Genomic DNA, 14,821 nt, shown 5'->3' on the forward strand with positions numbered 1-14,821 from the left:
TTGAGAGTAATAAAATACACCCTGAGAGTTTACGTTTTGAGTTCATGTTCCACACCATCAGTTGTTCATGTGTCATCAACCCCTAGTCAATAATAAAGAAACTGACCTTCTAAAATTAAATTATGCTGTTGTCTTCCAGGCAGAGGAGGTAACACTCACTATTGGCCAGGCGTTTGACTTGGCCTACAAGAAGTTCCTCGAGTCTGGTGGGAAAGATGTGGAGACACGGAAACAGATAGGAACCTTACAGAAAAGAGTAAGATTCAGCTGTTGGACAAGTGTGACTGCTCCTTTATATGGGATAGTGATTGAAGATATCATACACCTCCATAACAATGATATTGATATTAACAGGCAATTTCCATATCAGGTGTAGGTAGCTCTAAAACCATTCTAAAACGAGCATCCTTATTTTTCACAGATTCAAGAACTGGAAACGGAAAATTCTGGGCTAAAGACGCAGCTTTGGGAACTGGAGGAGCAATTGATGATTGCTCCTGTACCACCAGTAAGAACTGCATGGACAGCCCTTCCAGTCTCTAGACTTCCCCAAGTAACCCATATTACCCAGAGTAAGATGTCTGTCATGTGAACTAACAAGCCACTTTCAGTCTTCCACTAAATCGTCTGCATGTGATCTTTTCACAGCAGCTGCACATAAACTCTACTAACGAGGCCTACATGCTCTCAAGACCCTCCTCGCTCTTCTGGTGTCACAATCTGACGTCCTTCTCGTGTCTCGAGATCTCCTCGGTCACACTCACCCCTATGAGCTCGCCCGAGTCCAACCTCTCGGCAGGCCTACTAACCCCTCCTCCGGCTAAGCCTGCTCTCCTCCCAAAGCCTGCCGACGGGTGCAGCATCCCGCGGCCTCGCGTACTGTACAACTAGCGTTATTTCAGCCTTTCTTTCTTGACTTCTAGTTCCATTTCTTCTAATTAACAATTGTTCTTTTTGGCTGATATGTATTCTACAGTAGACAATGCAGATACATATAAAGTATGCTTAAGACTTAAGTCTCAATTAGTTGAGTTCAGCACTCTTTATATTAGTACTACAGTCTGACTTGAAATGCATATTCATAACTCTGACTTCAGAATGTAGGTCAGAGTACTACTGCTCATTGGAATGAACCAATACCTTCTACACTCACAGGCTGGCAGCATCTCCTTGAAACCCCCGATGTCCACAGACGTTTTTGACATGGTTCCCTTCTCTGCTGTCACACCCCTGGTGCCAATTCCCGCAAGCAACGGCACACCCCCTCCCCCCACTACAACATCTCCTCCAGACATGAGTGAGTACCCTGCTCTGGTTACCTTACAGATCAAGGATGACAGTGAGTTAGAATTGAACCACACACAGAGTAAGTCATAAACCATGGGTCGTGGTCATTAGAGAGAATATATTTTAGGTTACACTTTATAATAACTGTCATGAATAATGTTTATATATACTTAATAAATAAATGTTACCAATGTAAATTGTAAATTAAACTCCTACTACGTTGTGGTATCTCACATATTGTCTCTCTCACAGGTAAAGACCTTTTTGGAGCGGAACCTTTCGATCCGTTCACCTGTGGGCAAGCCGACTTCCCCCCGGATATCCAGTCCAGGCTGGACGAGATGCAGGTGACTGCATGTCTGTGAATGATCTTAAGCCCTGTTTAATGGACTCGTAAGAGTAGCGGTTGAACCACCACATTATAAAGTGTTGTCGAGTAGACCTCCACCCTAGTAGGGGGAGTGGGACCCTACCCTCTCATTTTTGTTTTATATAAAATTTAACATATCAATATACCAGAAATGTTTCCAACTTCAGTTGTTCATAATAGTTGCATTTTGGCTCTTAAAGGTTTTGTTTGTTTCCTGACTATGATGCTCAATATTGGCCATGGGCAAAATTTTCTTTGTTTGACATTGTGAACATTATGGCAAGATATGTTTAGCAAGATGTTGAATCGTCGATGCATATTACTGCAGTTAGTCAGCTGAAAAGCATTCAGTCAGTCGAATAGCACTGTGTTCCAAATGCACTTTAATCATCTTGTAATTTACTGTTATCTTTATGAGATATAGGTATTTTGTAACATCAGCCATTGGATTTTAGGGCTTGAATGGAATATTATTATATTTTATATGTTAGCTATTTCAAAGCTATTGTTTTATGGAAACAAACTTTATGTAAATGATCAGTTGTCACTGATTGCAGATGCAAAACAATAATTTGTCACATCATGGACGCCAAACAACAACTGTTAGTTGTGGCTTTATAGATGCTTATAACAATGTATATTATATTGCTTCTTTTAAAGAGTCAGGTTGGACTTCTTTCTGCGCATGAATAGATACTTAGAATATAACTGTCATTATTATATTTGATTTAATGGTATTTAAAGTTGGAGCACAGCTTGTCTGAAATTACAAATACAATGTCAGTTTGAACTGCAGTGCTCACCTGTCTTTCACATAAATGCCTATTGTCAGAGGAATTTAACTGTAAAACTGAACCATGGGGTTTTTATATTTCAAACTCTTTATTTTAATTGGAATTAAACTTTGGGAACATGCACAGCAAACTTGACATCAGAATTTTAACACCAAGCGTGTTAAATTTAACACTTTCTTAGAAATTATATGTGGCCCACCAAGATAGTGTTAAACTAACACTTTTCAAAGTGTTGACAAACTAAAAACCCTAGAGTGTTGTGTCCCTTACACCATGGATGTTGCAAATTCAGACTTAAATTAACACTTTATTAGAGTTGTTGCTGTTAAGGCGTCCTCATGCTTCCCAGCAAAAACGGTTCAGTAGAGTTCATGCATATATTATGACAAAGTTTTGTGACGTTCGTTTTGGACTGGAGGCAAGCCGATGTTCAGAGCCGAAGTCTATACCACTTCGTGGGTGATTGGTCAACAATAAGGATTCTTCTGTAAAGTCTTTGTTGTCATTCAAGGAGAGATGACTTGTTTTCATGCACATTTTTTTATTGAAAAATACTGCACCAAAAAGATTTTACTTAGATGTAAAATTGTACAACTATTGTAAAAATTACATTTCTTGAGTTATCTTTTTGAGGAAGTGTATACTGGCTACGGCGTCAGGAGTATATACTACATACTATTAGTTCATTTTAGCATACTGGAAATGAACGGTATCGTTTCAGTTGAGCAAACTAGAGCGTTGCCTGTCTACCGGAAGTTGATGCTGTTCTATGCAACCTCTTGCTAGCTTGTTAGCATAAGAAATGACTAGCCAAACATTTGACCATTTCAGGTGGGTTCGTAAATTCAATCTGGAGTGCCAGAGCGCACACTGGACGTACGGAGTAGGGTTGATCTGAGCATTCAACGCCAGTCAAGCACCCAAGTTAACTGGCTAACGTTGGCTAGCTACTTCCAGACAAAAATGAGAGAACACCTCACTCTAACCATTTTACTCACCCTAGCAGAGCTGGTTATCCAGAGCGTTGGTGACTGTAACTGTGCTGCTGGCAACAATTTAATTGAAAAAAAAAATCCTGACACCGACCATATTCAACAGGTGTTGAGCGTTCGTAAATTCATCAGTTATTCTGCGTGAGAGGGCTCTGAAATCGTAGTAGATAGCCAGAATGTACAATGTCCATTGAAACGCACAATGACTATACCACTTAGGTAAGAATTATGTGAATACTCAAGTCAATAAACGTTGGGTAGTTAGCAGGTAGTTAATATACTGCCTGGCAAGTTCAATGTATTAGTAGCCAACTAACGTTATGCTATGCGGTTCGTAAGGATAGCGTAGCTAACAAATTGTCAGCCAACAATGTGTAACGTCGCTTATTTAATAAGACATTACTTTATTGCATTGCTCAACGGTTTCTTAACATTTGTCATTAGTTTTAGCAATGAATTTGTATCTGCACTCGATGGACTTCGGCTGCATATTTTCCGCCATTTTCTTCAAATCTGTAAACGTTGTGAAGCCACTGCCATTTTCTGAAGAATTGCATTATGGTCCCTAAAAGCACAGAAATAGTGTCTACTGCATGTGTAACTGATGTGAAATGGCTAGCTAGTTAGCGGTGGTGGGCGCTAATAGCATTTCAATCGGTGACGTCACTTGCTCGGAGACCTTGAAGTAGTTGTTCCCCTTGCTCTGCAAGGGCCGCGGCTTTTGTGGAGCGATGGGTAACGATGCTTTGTGGGTGACTGTTGTTGATGTGTGCAGAGGGTCCCTGGTTCGAGCCCAGGTAGGGGCGAGGAAAGGGACGGAAGCATTACTGTTACACATGTATACTTCATATTTTGGCGAATTTGGTACGACATCCGGGAACTTTTGGCATACTAACTATATCCTTAATATGACCAATAAGCATACTATATACTCAATTCACGTCACAAATAGTACGGTTATTCAGAACACAGCTCAGGTTCAATGTTAGCTAGCTAACATTAGGCTATAACTAGCAAAGCAAATGGCTCTGAAATACGAATAATACTACTACACAGACAATACACGCAACGTTAGCTAGCTGACCTAACAGCAGCAGTCAAGCACCCAAACTAACTGGCTAGCTTGCTAGGCACTTCCAGACACAAATGAGAGAACAGCTCACTGACCATTTTACTCGCCCTATTGAAATGGATACATAGTGGAGTCTTTTGTTAACTTCTACTTGGTACTCATCCCGGATCCGGGAGCACCCTCATCAGTAAAAAAGCTGACTAGCATAGCCTAGCATAGCGCCACAAGTAAATACTAGCATCTAAATATCATAAAATCACAAGTCCAAGACACCAGATGAAAGATACACATCTTGTGAATCCAGCCATCATTTCCGATTTTTAAAATGTTTTACAAGGAAAACACAATATGTATTTCTATTAGCTCCTATTAGCTCTATTAGATTTCTCAGCTCCTGACAGGAAGTTTGCTGCAAAATGAGTTCTGTTTTACTCACAGATATAATTCAAACGGTTTTAGAAACTAGAGAGTGTTTTCTATCCAATAGTAATAATAATATGCATATTGTACGAGAAAGAATTGAGTACGAGGCAGTTTAATTTGGGAGCGATTTTTTTCAAAGTGAAAACAGCGCCCCCCTATTGAGAAAAGGTTAAGACATGTAGCTCGCTAGCTAAACAATGAACCATAATCCCAACTGATGTCATTACTAACCCGCATGAATCTGCAGATAGCTAACAAACCAGGTTCAATGTTAGCTAGCCTAAATTAGGCTATAACTAGCAAAGCAAATGGCTCTGAGATACAAATAATATTACTACACAGATCATCCACGTAACTTTAGCTAGCGAGCCAGCCAGTTAACATTAGCAAGCGAACAGTAAACTTTAACTTGAAATGAAAACAAATTTCTGTCAAAATTAGAAATGTGTCATGTCTGAAAATGTAGCTAGCTAGACTATCTTACCCGTAAACATAGAATGGACGCTTCTCCCTGTCACGGATGCCATTACTTTTGAAAATGTAACCCGGATACAGGTGTTTTCGTCATCTCCTTAGTTATCATACTCTAATTCAACTGATTTCAAAACTCGGTCCTCCAGAAAGTGGAGAGCAACACTTATGCAGTTCTACTACGCGATATAACGTTATATATAAGCCACCTTAGACAGGATTACCTAGACATAATGACCAGCTCAAATAGACATATGCAGGCTACATGGAAGACCAAACTGAACTCATCTCTCGGCATGTCCAGCCCGCTCATTGTCTCAGCCAATCATGACTAGCGGGAAGGTTGCTATGTGACTAGGCTCGTAAGTTAACAATTTTATTTGTATTTACAGATGGCATACCAATTTGTTATTAAGGCACATAAAGGTTCACATGTTCCAAAAGCATTTCTGCCCCCCCCCCCCCAAAAAAAAGTTTGTTTAATGGCTCTCCTCTGAAGTAGTGATGCGCGATATACGCCTAGTTTCCTGAAACGAGTCACAACAACTTCATTATGCTCAAAGGGATATTCATTGTTTTCTTGTTTTTTTACCCTTCCACTAATAGGTGCTCTTCTTTGCGAGGCATTGGAAAACCTCCCAGGTCTTTGTGGTTGAATCTGTGTTTGAAATTCATTGCTTTGAAATTCATTGCTTGACTGAGGGACCTGACAGATAATTGTATGTGTTGGGGTGCAGAGATAAGGTAGTCATTAAAAAATCATGTTAAACACTATTATTGCACACAGAGTGAGTCCATGCAACTTATTATGTGACTTGTTAAGCACATGTGTACTCCTGAACTTATTTAGGCTTGCCATAACAAAGGGGTTGAATACTTATTGACTCAAGACATTTCAGCTTTTCATTTGTAATTAATTTGTCGAAAAATATATATATACACACACACATAATTCCACTTTGACATTATGGCGTATTGTGTGTGGGCCATTGACATAACATCTCTATTTAATACATTTTAAATTCAAGCTGTAACACAACAACATTTGGAAAATGTCAAGGGGTGTGAATACTTTCTGAAGGCACTGTATACAATACATTTCATAAGGCCTTTAGTTATGCCCTAGTTATCCTCAAAATTGTGGTGTGACAATCTTGGCTCATGAGCCACATCATACCTGCAAATCACAAAATGGTAGTTTGTGAAGTGTTCTTATGGCTGGGATCCCGTTAACGGGATCGATAATACAACAGCCAGTGAAAGTGCAGTGCGCCAAAAACAACAGAAATCTCATAATTAAAATTCCTCAGACATACAAGTATTTTACACCATTTTAAAGATAAACTTGTTGTTAATCCCAACACAGTGTCCGATTTCAAAAAGACTGTGCGACGAAAGCACAACAAATCATTATGTTAGGTCAGCACCTATTCACAGAAAAACACAGCCATTTATCCAGCCAAAGAGAGGAGTCACAAAAAGCAGAAATAGAGATAGAATTAATCACTAACCTTTGATGATCTTCATCAGATGACACTCATAGGACTTCATGTTACACAATACATGTATGTTTTGTTCGATAAAGTTCATATTTATATCCAAAAATCTCAGTTTACATTGGCACGTTATGTTCAGTAATGTTTTGCCTCCAAAACATCCGGTGATTTTGCAGAGCCACATCAATTTACAGAAATACTCATAATAAACATTGATAAAAGATACAAGTATTATACATGGAACTTTAGATAAACCTCTCCTTAATGCAACCGCTGTGTCAGATTTCAAAAAAACTTTACGGAAAAAGCACATCATGCTATAATCTGAGTACAGAGCCCAAACAAGCCATGAAGATATCCGCCATGCTGTGGAGTCAACAGATCTCAGAATAGCATTATAAATATTCACTTACCTTTGATGAACTTCATCAGAATGCACTCCCAGGAATCCCAGTTCCACAATAAATGTTTGATTTGTTCCATAAAGTCCATCATTTATGTCCAAATACCTCCTTTTTGTTTGCGCGTTCAGTACACAATCCAAACTCACGAGGCGCGGGCAAGTCCATGCAAAAGTTCAAACGAAAAGTAATATTACAGTTCGTAGAAACATGTCAAACGAAGTATAGAATCAATCTTAAGGATGTTTTTATCATAAATCTTCAATAATGTTCCAACCGGAGAATTCCTTTGTCTGTAGAAATGCAATGGAAAGCAAGCTAACTTTCACGTAAACGCGCGTGGTCAGCTAATGGCACTCTGCCAGACCTCTGACTCAATCCCCTCTCATTCGCCCCCACTTCACAGTAGAAGCATCAAACAAGGTTCTAAAGACTGTTGACATCTAGTGGAAGCCTTAGGAAGTGCAATATGACCAATATCCCACTGTATCTTCAATAGGCAATGAGTTAAAAACCTACAAACCTTAGATTTCCCACTTCCTGGTTGGATTTTTTCTCAGGTTTTTGCCTGCCATATGAGTTCTGTTATACTCAGACATCATTCAAACAGTTTTAGAAACTTCAGAGTGTTTTCCATCCAAATCTACTAATAATATGCATATATTAGCAACTGGGCATGAGTAGCAGGCAGTTTATTCTGGGCACCTTATTCAAGCTACTCAATACTGCCCCCAGCCATATGAAGTTTAACACTGAGATTTTAACACATGCAAATTTGCTGTAGCATCCAGCTGCAAATTGCTATCGACAAACGTTTACATAATCCCTCTCTCTGTCCGTACATGATTAAGGGCTCGATTCAATGCGCAGTGCGGAAGATCTGCTTTGTAGTGTGGTTGAAATGTAAAGGTCATTTCCGATTGAACTGACATATGCAGTGTTTACCGTGGAAGCCTTGCAAACGTGGAAGCCTTGCCTTTAAATATTAATCACACTACAATGCTGATCTTCTGCTCTACTGATTGAATGGAGCCATAACAATTTTGGATTAAAAAAAAATAATCTTTATTTAACTAGGAAAGTCAGGAACAAATTATTATTTACAATGAAGGCCTATGAACTGCCTTGTTCAGGGGCAGAACTACAGATATTTTACCTTGTCAGCTCGGGGATTCGATCTAGTAACCTTTCGGTTACTGGCCCAATGCTCTAACCACTAGGCTACCTGCTGGTTACTGGCCCAACGCTCTAACCATTAGGCTACCTGTTGATTACTGGCCCAATGCTCTAACCACTAGGCTACCTGCTGGTTACTGGCCCAATGCTCTAACCACTAGGCTACCTGTTGATTACTGGCCCAATGCTCTAACCACTAGGCTACCTGCTGGTTACTGGCCCAATGCTCTAACCACTAGGCTACCTGTTGATTACTGGCCCAATGCTCTAACCACTAGGCTACCTGCTGGTTACTGGCCCAATGCTCTAACCACTAGGCTACCTGTTGGTTACTGGCCCAATGCTCTAACCACTAGGCTACCTGCTGGTTACTGGCCCAATGCTCTAACCACTAGGCTACCTGTTGATTACTGGCCCAATGCTCTAACCACTAGGCTACCTGCTGGTTACTGGCCCAATGCTCTAACCACTAGGCTACCTGTTGATTACTGGCCCAATGCTCTAACCACTAGGCTACCTGTTGATTACTGGCCCAATGCTCTAACCACTAGGCTACCTGCTGGTTACTGGCCCAATGCTCTAACCACTAGGCTACCTGCTGGTTACTGGCCCAATGCTCTAACCACTAGGCTACCTGTTGATTACTGGCCCAATGCTCTAACCACTAGGCTACCTGCTGGTTACTGGCCCAATGCTCTAACCACTAGGCTACCTGTTGATTACTGGCCCAATGCTCTAACCACTAGGCTACCTGCTGGTTACTGGCCCAATGCTCTAACCACTAGGCTACCTGCTGGTTACTGGCCCAATGCTCTAACCACTAGGCTACCTGCTGGTTACTGGCCCAATGCTCTAACCACTAGGCTACCTGTTGATTACTGTCCCAATGCTCTAACCACTAGGCTACCTGCATGCTGAAGTAGTTCCTGTAGGAGGCATTAATATACTACTCAGTGCAATGTCTCTTCTTTCCTGTCCTTCCTGCCTTTAATTCTGTCTTAACTATCTGTTTCCATCTCTCTTTTCCCCCTTTTGCTGCAGCGTCAGAGATGGTTTGTACCGTTACACTACTTTGACCCTTCTTGTAGTTGTCGTGACAGTGACTGTGTCATCGTGAATGGATTTGCATGTATTCAGTTTGACTCTGTTGTAACTTGTCTGCATACAGTCCATCAGTAAAACCAAGCATTTTGAAATGTCCCACTTTCATATTGCTGTACACATGTTTTTCATTGAGTTGAAGTTACATTTTCCAGTAAACAATGTGATTTAGAAAAATATATATTTATTAACCTCGTTGGCTATGGAAGCTTTACTTTTCTCAGTCAGTCTCTGATTTGATCATTCACAGCAACAATAATGGAAAAGTATATGAATAAATAACTAAGGCTGTCAAAGGATAGAAAAATGTAATCAAGTTAATCGCAGGATTTGTGATTAATCGCAAATACAGAATTTGCTCAAACTGAGCTGTAATTTTAAGACTTTTTATAAAAAAAACATTACAAGATTATTGACGTTTTAATTTTGTCTAAGCAAAATCTGGTAAATTGATGAAGCACACTTTAACCTCAATGTCAACTGGTTTTGACATCACATTGTTGTTTTTAGCTGTATAGATTATGTATTTTGGATGTTTTCAGTGAATTTTGAACACTTTCAGACAATAATAACGTCAGTTGAATGATTTAACTCTCATAGCCCTATGAATAACACATCTGATCTAATACTGTGTTGTGTGTACCTGGCTGTCAACAGTAGTATCTTTTTGTTTTGTAACTGAAAATGTGTTATTGCTCGTCAATCCACTTCATCATATTTGTATTACTTGTTGTTTCTGGAACATTCTATCGTCACATGGGGTCAGATGTATTAAAAGTCCTGTAGTTATTATTTGCTACATCCATAGGTCAGACACAGATGCTGATGTGGTTTATGGTGTAGACTGTATATGAGGGTTTTACACTTCTTTGAAGGGATTTGGGTCAAAGCTTCCTCAGATCTTGTTATTTGTCTGAAGTGCTTAGACATTCTAGATTTCATATCCCCTAACCATTACTTTGTGGACTTGGATGCCTGCTATTTTGGACCAAGCAATAATAAGAACTTGGGGCCAGTATGAATATATTTTACGGTGTTTTGGTTACAGCTCACCAAGGCTGTGTCTACACGTAGCACTGCACGAAGATCGCATTGAAAAGACTGGATGCATTGTGTGCTGGTTTCTCCTCAGTCCTGACACAATCAGGCTATCAAAAGAGCATCAGCTCTCTGCCCACAAGTATCAAATTATATCAAATCAAACTTTTTGTCACATGCGCCGAATACAACAAGTGTAGACCTTACCGTGAAATGCTTACTTACAAGCCTTTAACCAACAGTGCAGTTCACCAAGTATCCAGAAAACTTGTGTTTTGGGAGCGAAAGGCACCTTTTTTCATTAAACATGAAACACGTTCCTAGCGTGTGAGGAACATGTTTGCTGGCTTCATAAATCCTAGCTAGCTAGCATATTTTGAAAAATAGTTATGTTAACCTGTATGCAATCTCTTTGGCTTTGCTAGCTAGCTTGCTGACCTAGTTACAGAGGTTAGCTGGCTCGTTAACTACAGTAGTTGGCTACTGCCATCAAGTTGCTGTTGTGCTATTATCAGATTTAGCTTGTTCTACCGTTTGCATAATACATACTGGCATTTGAATATAGAGCGGGAAAAGGGCATCCGGACACAATGTGGACACTGTAGACACATTTAATATGTAGCTGTAGTAGACGCATGACGTGTTTGGAACTGTCAAGTCTAGACACGGCTCAAGACTCTGCAATGTCTCTCAAAGATTGCTGACAAAGAGGAACTGCAGTATTGATTATACCGACCACCTCCAGTTGACGTCTTTCTTCCTATAGAGCAGATTGACATGGGATTAATGTATTTTTCTAACAGCCATTCTCCCCCTTGTTTTACAGGAGGGGTTCAAAATGGGACTAACCCTAGAGGCCACTGTCTTTTCTCTTGAGCCACTAGGCGGTCGCTGCTGATGCAAAGAAGACATGTTTGTGTTACATACTGTAAACTCATTTGTATTAAAAAAGTGCCAGAATTGGGTCTACAGTCAAGATGTCAATGTTCTTCTAGTCCTTGAGGTTTATATGTATTTGCATTTGAATTTGGTTTTAGAATATTCAAAAGGTAATATTCAAATCTGATATAGAAAGCACTATTTTTCTAAGAACTGATATGGGAAGGAGTATTTTTGAGACCCTTGCTTTTAAAGGCAATGAAGGATGTAAATAGTATGTCCAATGGTATACTCTGTGGCAGAGTTTTCATATACAAGTACGTCTTATGTTGTAGAATCTGCTTCATTGAATATACACCACTTAGATCAACGCTGTTATTTGTCTGTCAGACGTAATGACTTGCTCACCATCAACTCACAAGACACGGAAATGTAGTTAGTCTTGTATTACCACTCATGTACCTAACTCTGTTTGCCCTTAATTTGACAATTTGAACATTTCCTCTGCTATTTTTACTCATTTTATTTTTAGTGTAATTAGTTCTGCTTGTTTTGACCTGACATTTTAACCGATTTAGTTTTATTGTCTTATTAAACATTTTAACAGGTGCATTTTACATATCGGTATGTATTGCCAGAGATTTACTTTCTTATGATATATGTCAGTGTCCTCTTGCACCGGAAAGCACTTTTGAAAACCTCTGTCAGGACTTGTTCTTTTACTTTGCTGTTACAGTTATTAAAGAAAACATTACTGCATCACTTATCAACACTCAAAAATTATTGAAATGTGTTGGCGCTACAATTTCAACAAAAAAATTATGCATTTTATATGTACAATTCTGGGGTATCAAGTATTTTTGCTAACACTTTACATTCAGTTTGTTACATAGCACTTTTGTAACTGCACTTAAAAATTACTATGTAACAAAGAGATATTACAATGTTACTAGTGTAATTACAGCATTACTGCATAGGTATAAGAAAACAGAAACTTAATGTAAAGTGTTAGCATGTTGGATATTCTCAAGATGTACCGGCGGATATTCAACCATGGATCTCCACTGATGGTTAGGCTTTGATGGACGTATTCAATAACTCTGTTGCTTGGTGACATCATAATAACAGTAAGTAATACAAAATGAAAATAAAACATTTTATTGTCACATACACCGGACAGATGCAGTTAATTGTGTTGTTTTACAGGGTCAGCCATAATTAGGGTAAAGTGCCTTGCTCAAGGGCACATCAACAGATTATCATGTTGTCGGCTCAGGTATTCAAACCAGCAACCTTTCGGTAACTGGCCCAAAGCTCTAACTACCAGACTACCTGTTTGTGTCGCTTGTTTACATACTCATGAAGCCTCCTGAGTCTTGATGACGACTTTATTGTGTCCATTAGGACATTCTTTCTCTCTCGGCGTCCCGCTCAGTCACACAGATGCAACTGCAGCTAGTCTTATTACTGATGTAGAAAGTCCTTCAGTTCTATGCAAGCTTGATTTTAAGCCGCTGTACCGCAACAATTACCAAGAGCTTGGGACGAGGAGAGTCAATTAAGAATGACAGAAGAAGGATACAGTGCCTTGCAAAAGTATTCACCCCCTTGGTAGTTTTCAATTTTTTTTGCATTACAACCTGTAATTTAAATGGATTTGGATTTCATGTAATGGACATACCAAAATAGTCCAAATTGGTGAAGTGAAATGAAAAAAATGACTTGTTTCAAAATATTATACAAAATAAAAACGGAAAAGTGGTGCATTCATATGTATTCACCCCCTTTGCTATGAAGCCCCTAAATATGATCCGGTGCAACCAATTACCTTCAGAAGTGACGTAATTGGTTAAAGTCCACTTGTGTGCAATCTAAGTGTCACATGATCTATCACATGATCTCAGTATATATACACCAGTTCTGAAAGGCCCCAGAGTCTGCAACATCACAAACCAAGGGGCACCACCAAGCAAGCGGCACCATGAAGACCAAGGAGCTCTACAAACATGTCAGGGACAATGTTGTGGAGAAGTACAGATCAGGGTTGGGTTATAAAAAAAGATCTGAAACTTTGAACATCCCACGGAGCACCATTAAATCCATTGTAAAAAATGGAAAGAATATGGGACCACAACAAACCTGCCAAGAGAGGGCCGCCCACCAGAACTCACAGACCAGGCAAAGAGGGCATTAATCAGACAGGCAACAAAAATAGCAAAGATAACCCTGAAGGAGCTGCAAAGCTCCACAGCGGAGATTGGAGTATCTGTCCATAGGACCACTTTAAGCCGTACACTCCAGGGAGATGTGGCCAGAAAAAAATAAGCAAACATGTTTGGTTTTTGCCAAAAGGCATGAGGGAGACTCCCCAAATATATGGAAGAAGGTACTCTGGTCAGATGAGACTAAAATTTAGCTTTTTGGCCATCAAGGAAAACGCTATGTCTGGCGCATACCCAACACCTCTCATCACCCCGAGAATACCATCCCCACTGTGAAGCATGGTGGTGGCAGCATTATCCTTTGGGGATGTTTTTCATCAGCAGGGACTGGGAAACTGGTCAGAATTGATGGAATGATGCATGACGCTAAATACAGCGAAATTTGAGGGAAACCCGTTTGTTTTCCAGAGATTTGAGACTGGGACGGAGGTTCACCTTCCGGCAGGACAATGACCCTAAGCATACTGCTAAAGCAACACTCGAGTGGTTTAAGGGGAAATATTTAAATGTCTTGGAATGGCCTTGTCAAAGCCCAGACCTCAATGCAATTGAGAATCTGTGGTATGACTTAAAGATTGCTGTACACCAGCAGAACCCATCCAACTTGAAGGAGCTGGAGCAGTTTTGCCTTGAAGAATTGGCAAAAATCCCAGTGGCTAGATATGCCAAGCTTATAGAGACATACCCCAAGAGACTTGCAGCTGTAATTGCTGCAGAAGGTGGCTCTACAAAGTATTGACTTTGAGGGGGTGAATAGTTATGCACGCTCAAGTTTTTATTTTTTTTGTCTTATTTCTTGTTTGTTTCACAATTTAAAAAAATGTTGCATCTTCAAAGTGGTAGACATGTTGTGTAAATCAAATTATATAAACGCCCAAAAAATCTATTGTAATTCCAGGTTTTAAGGCAACAAAATAGGAAAAATGCCAAGGGGGATTAATACTTATGCAAGCCAGTGTAGTTTCATTTTTGGAACCCATCCATTGGTCCTAACCCTTTGAGATTATCCCTTCTGTGTGCCTACTGAAAAAAGGGAATGAAATGGACTGTTCTAGTTGTAAACATGAAAGATGACCGGCTTCCAGCAACATTCAATACA

General features: G+C 39.8%; 1 protein-coding gene across 1 annotated transcript in view; it reads left to right on the forward strand.

Moving 5' to 3' along the window:
- The window catches only part of LOC120058001 (PTB domain-containing engulfment adapter protein 1-like), a 42,088-nt gene extending 30,619 nt beyond the window's left edge, over positions 1-11,469 (forward strand). The window contains exons 6-12 of the mRNA XM_039006486.1: positions 140-256; positions 422-508; positions 649-876; positions 1,156-1,297; positions 1,540-1,634; positions 9,524-9,534; positions 11,448-11,469. Coding sequence (XP_038862414.1) covers positions 140-256; positions 422-508; positions 649-876; positions 1,156-1,297; positions 1,540-1,634; positions 9,524-9,534; positions 11,448-11,469 — 702 coding nt within the window. The remainder of the gene's footprint in view (positions 1-139; positions 257-421; positions 509-648; positions 877-1,155; positions 1,298-1,539; positions 1,635-9,523; positions 9,535-11,447) is intronic.
- Positions 11,470-14,821: the final 3,352 nt, after the last annotated feature.

Source organism: Salvelinus namaycush, chromosome 13 (genome assembly GCF_016432855.1).
Source record: "Salvelinus namaycush isolate Seneca chromosome 13, SaNama_1.0, whole genome shotgun sequence".
Lineage (NCBI taxonomy): Eukaryota > Metazoa > Chordata > Actinopteri > Salmoniformes > Salmonidae > Salvelinus > Salvelinus namaycush.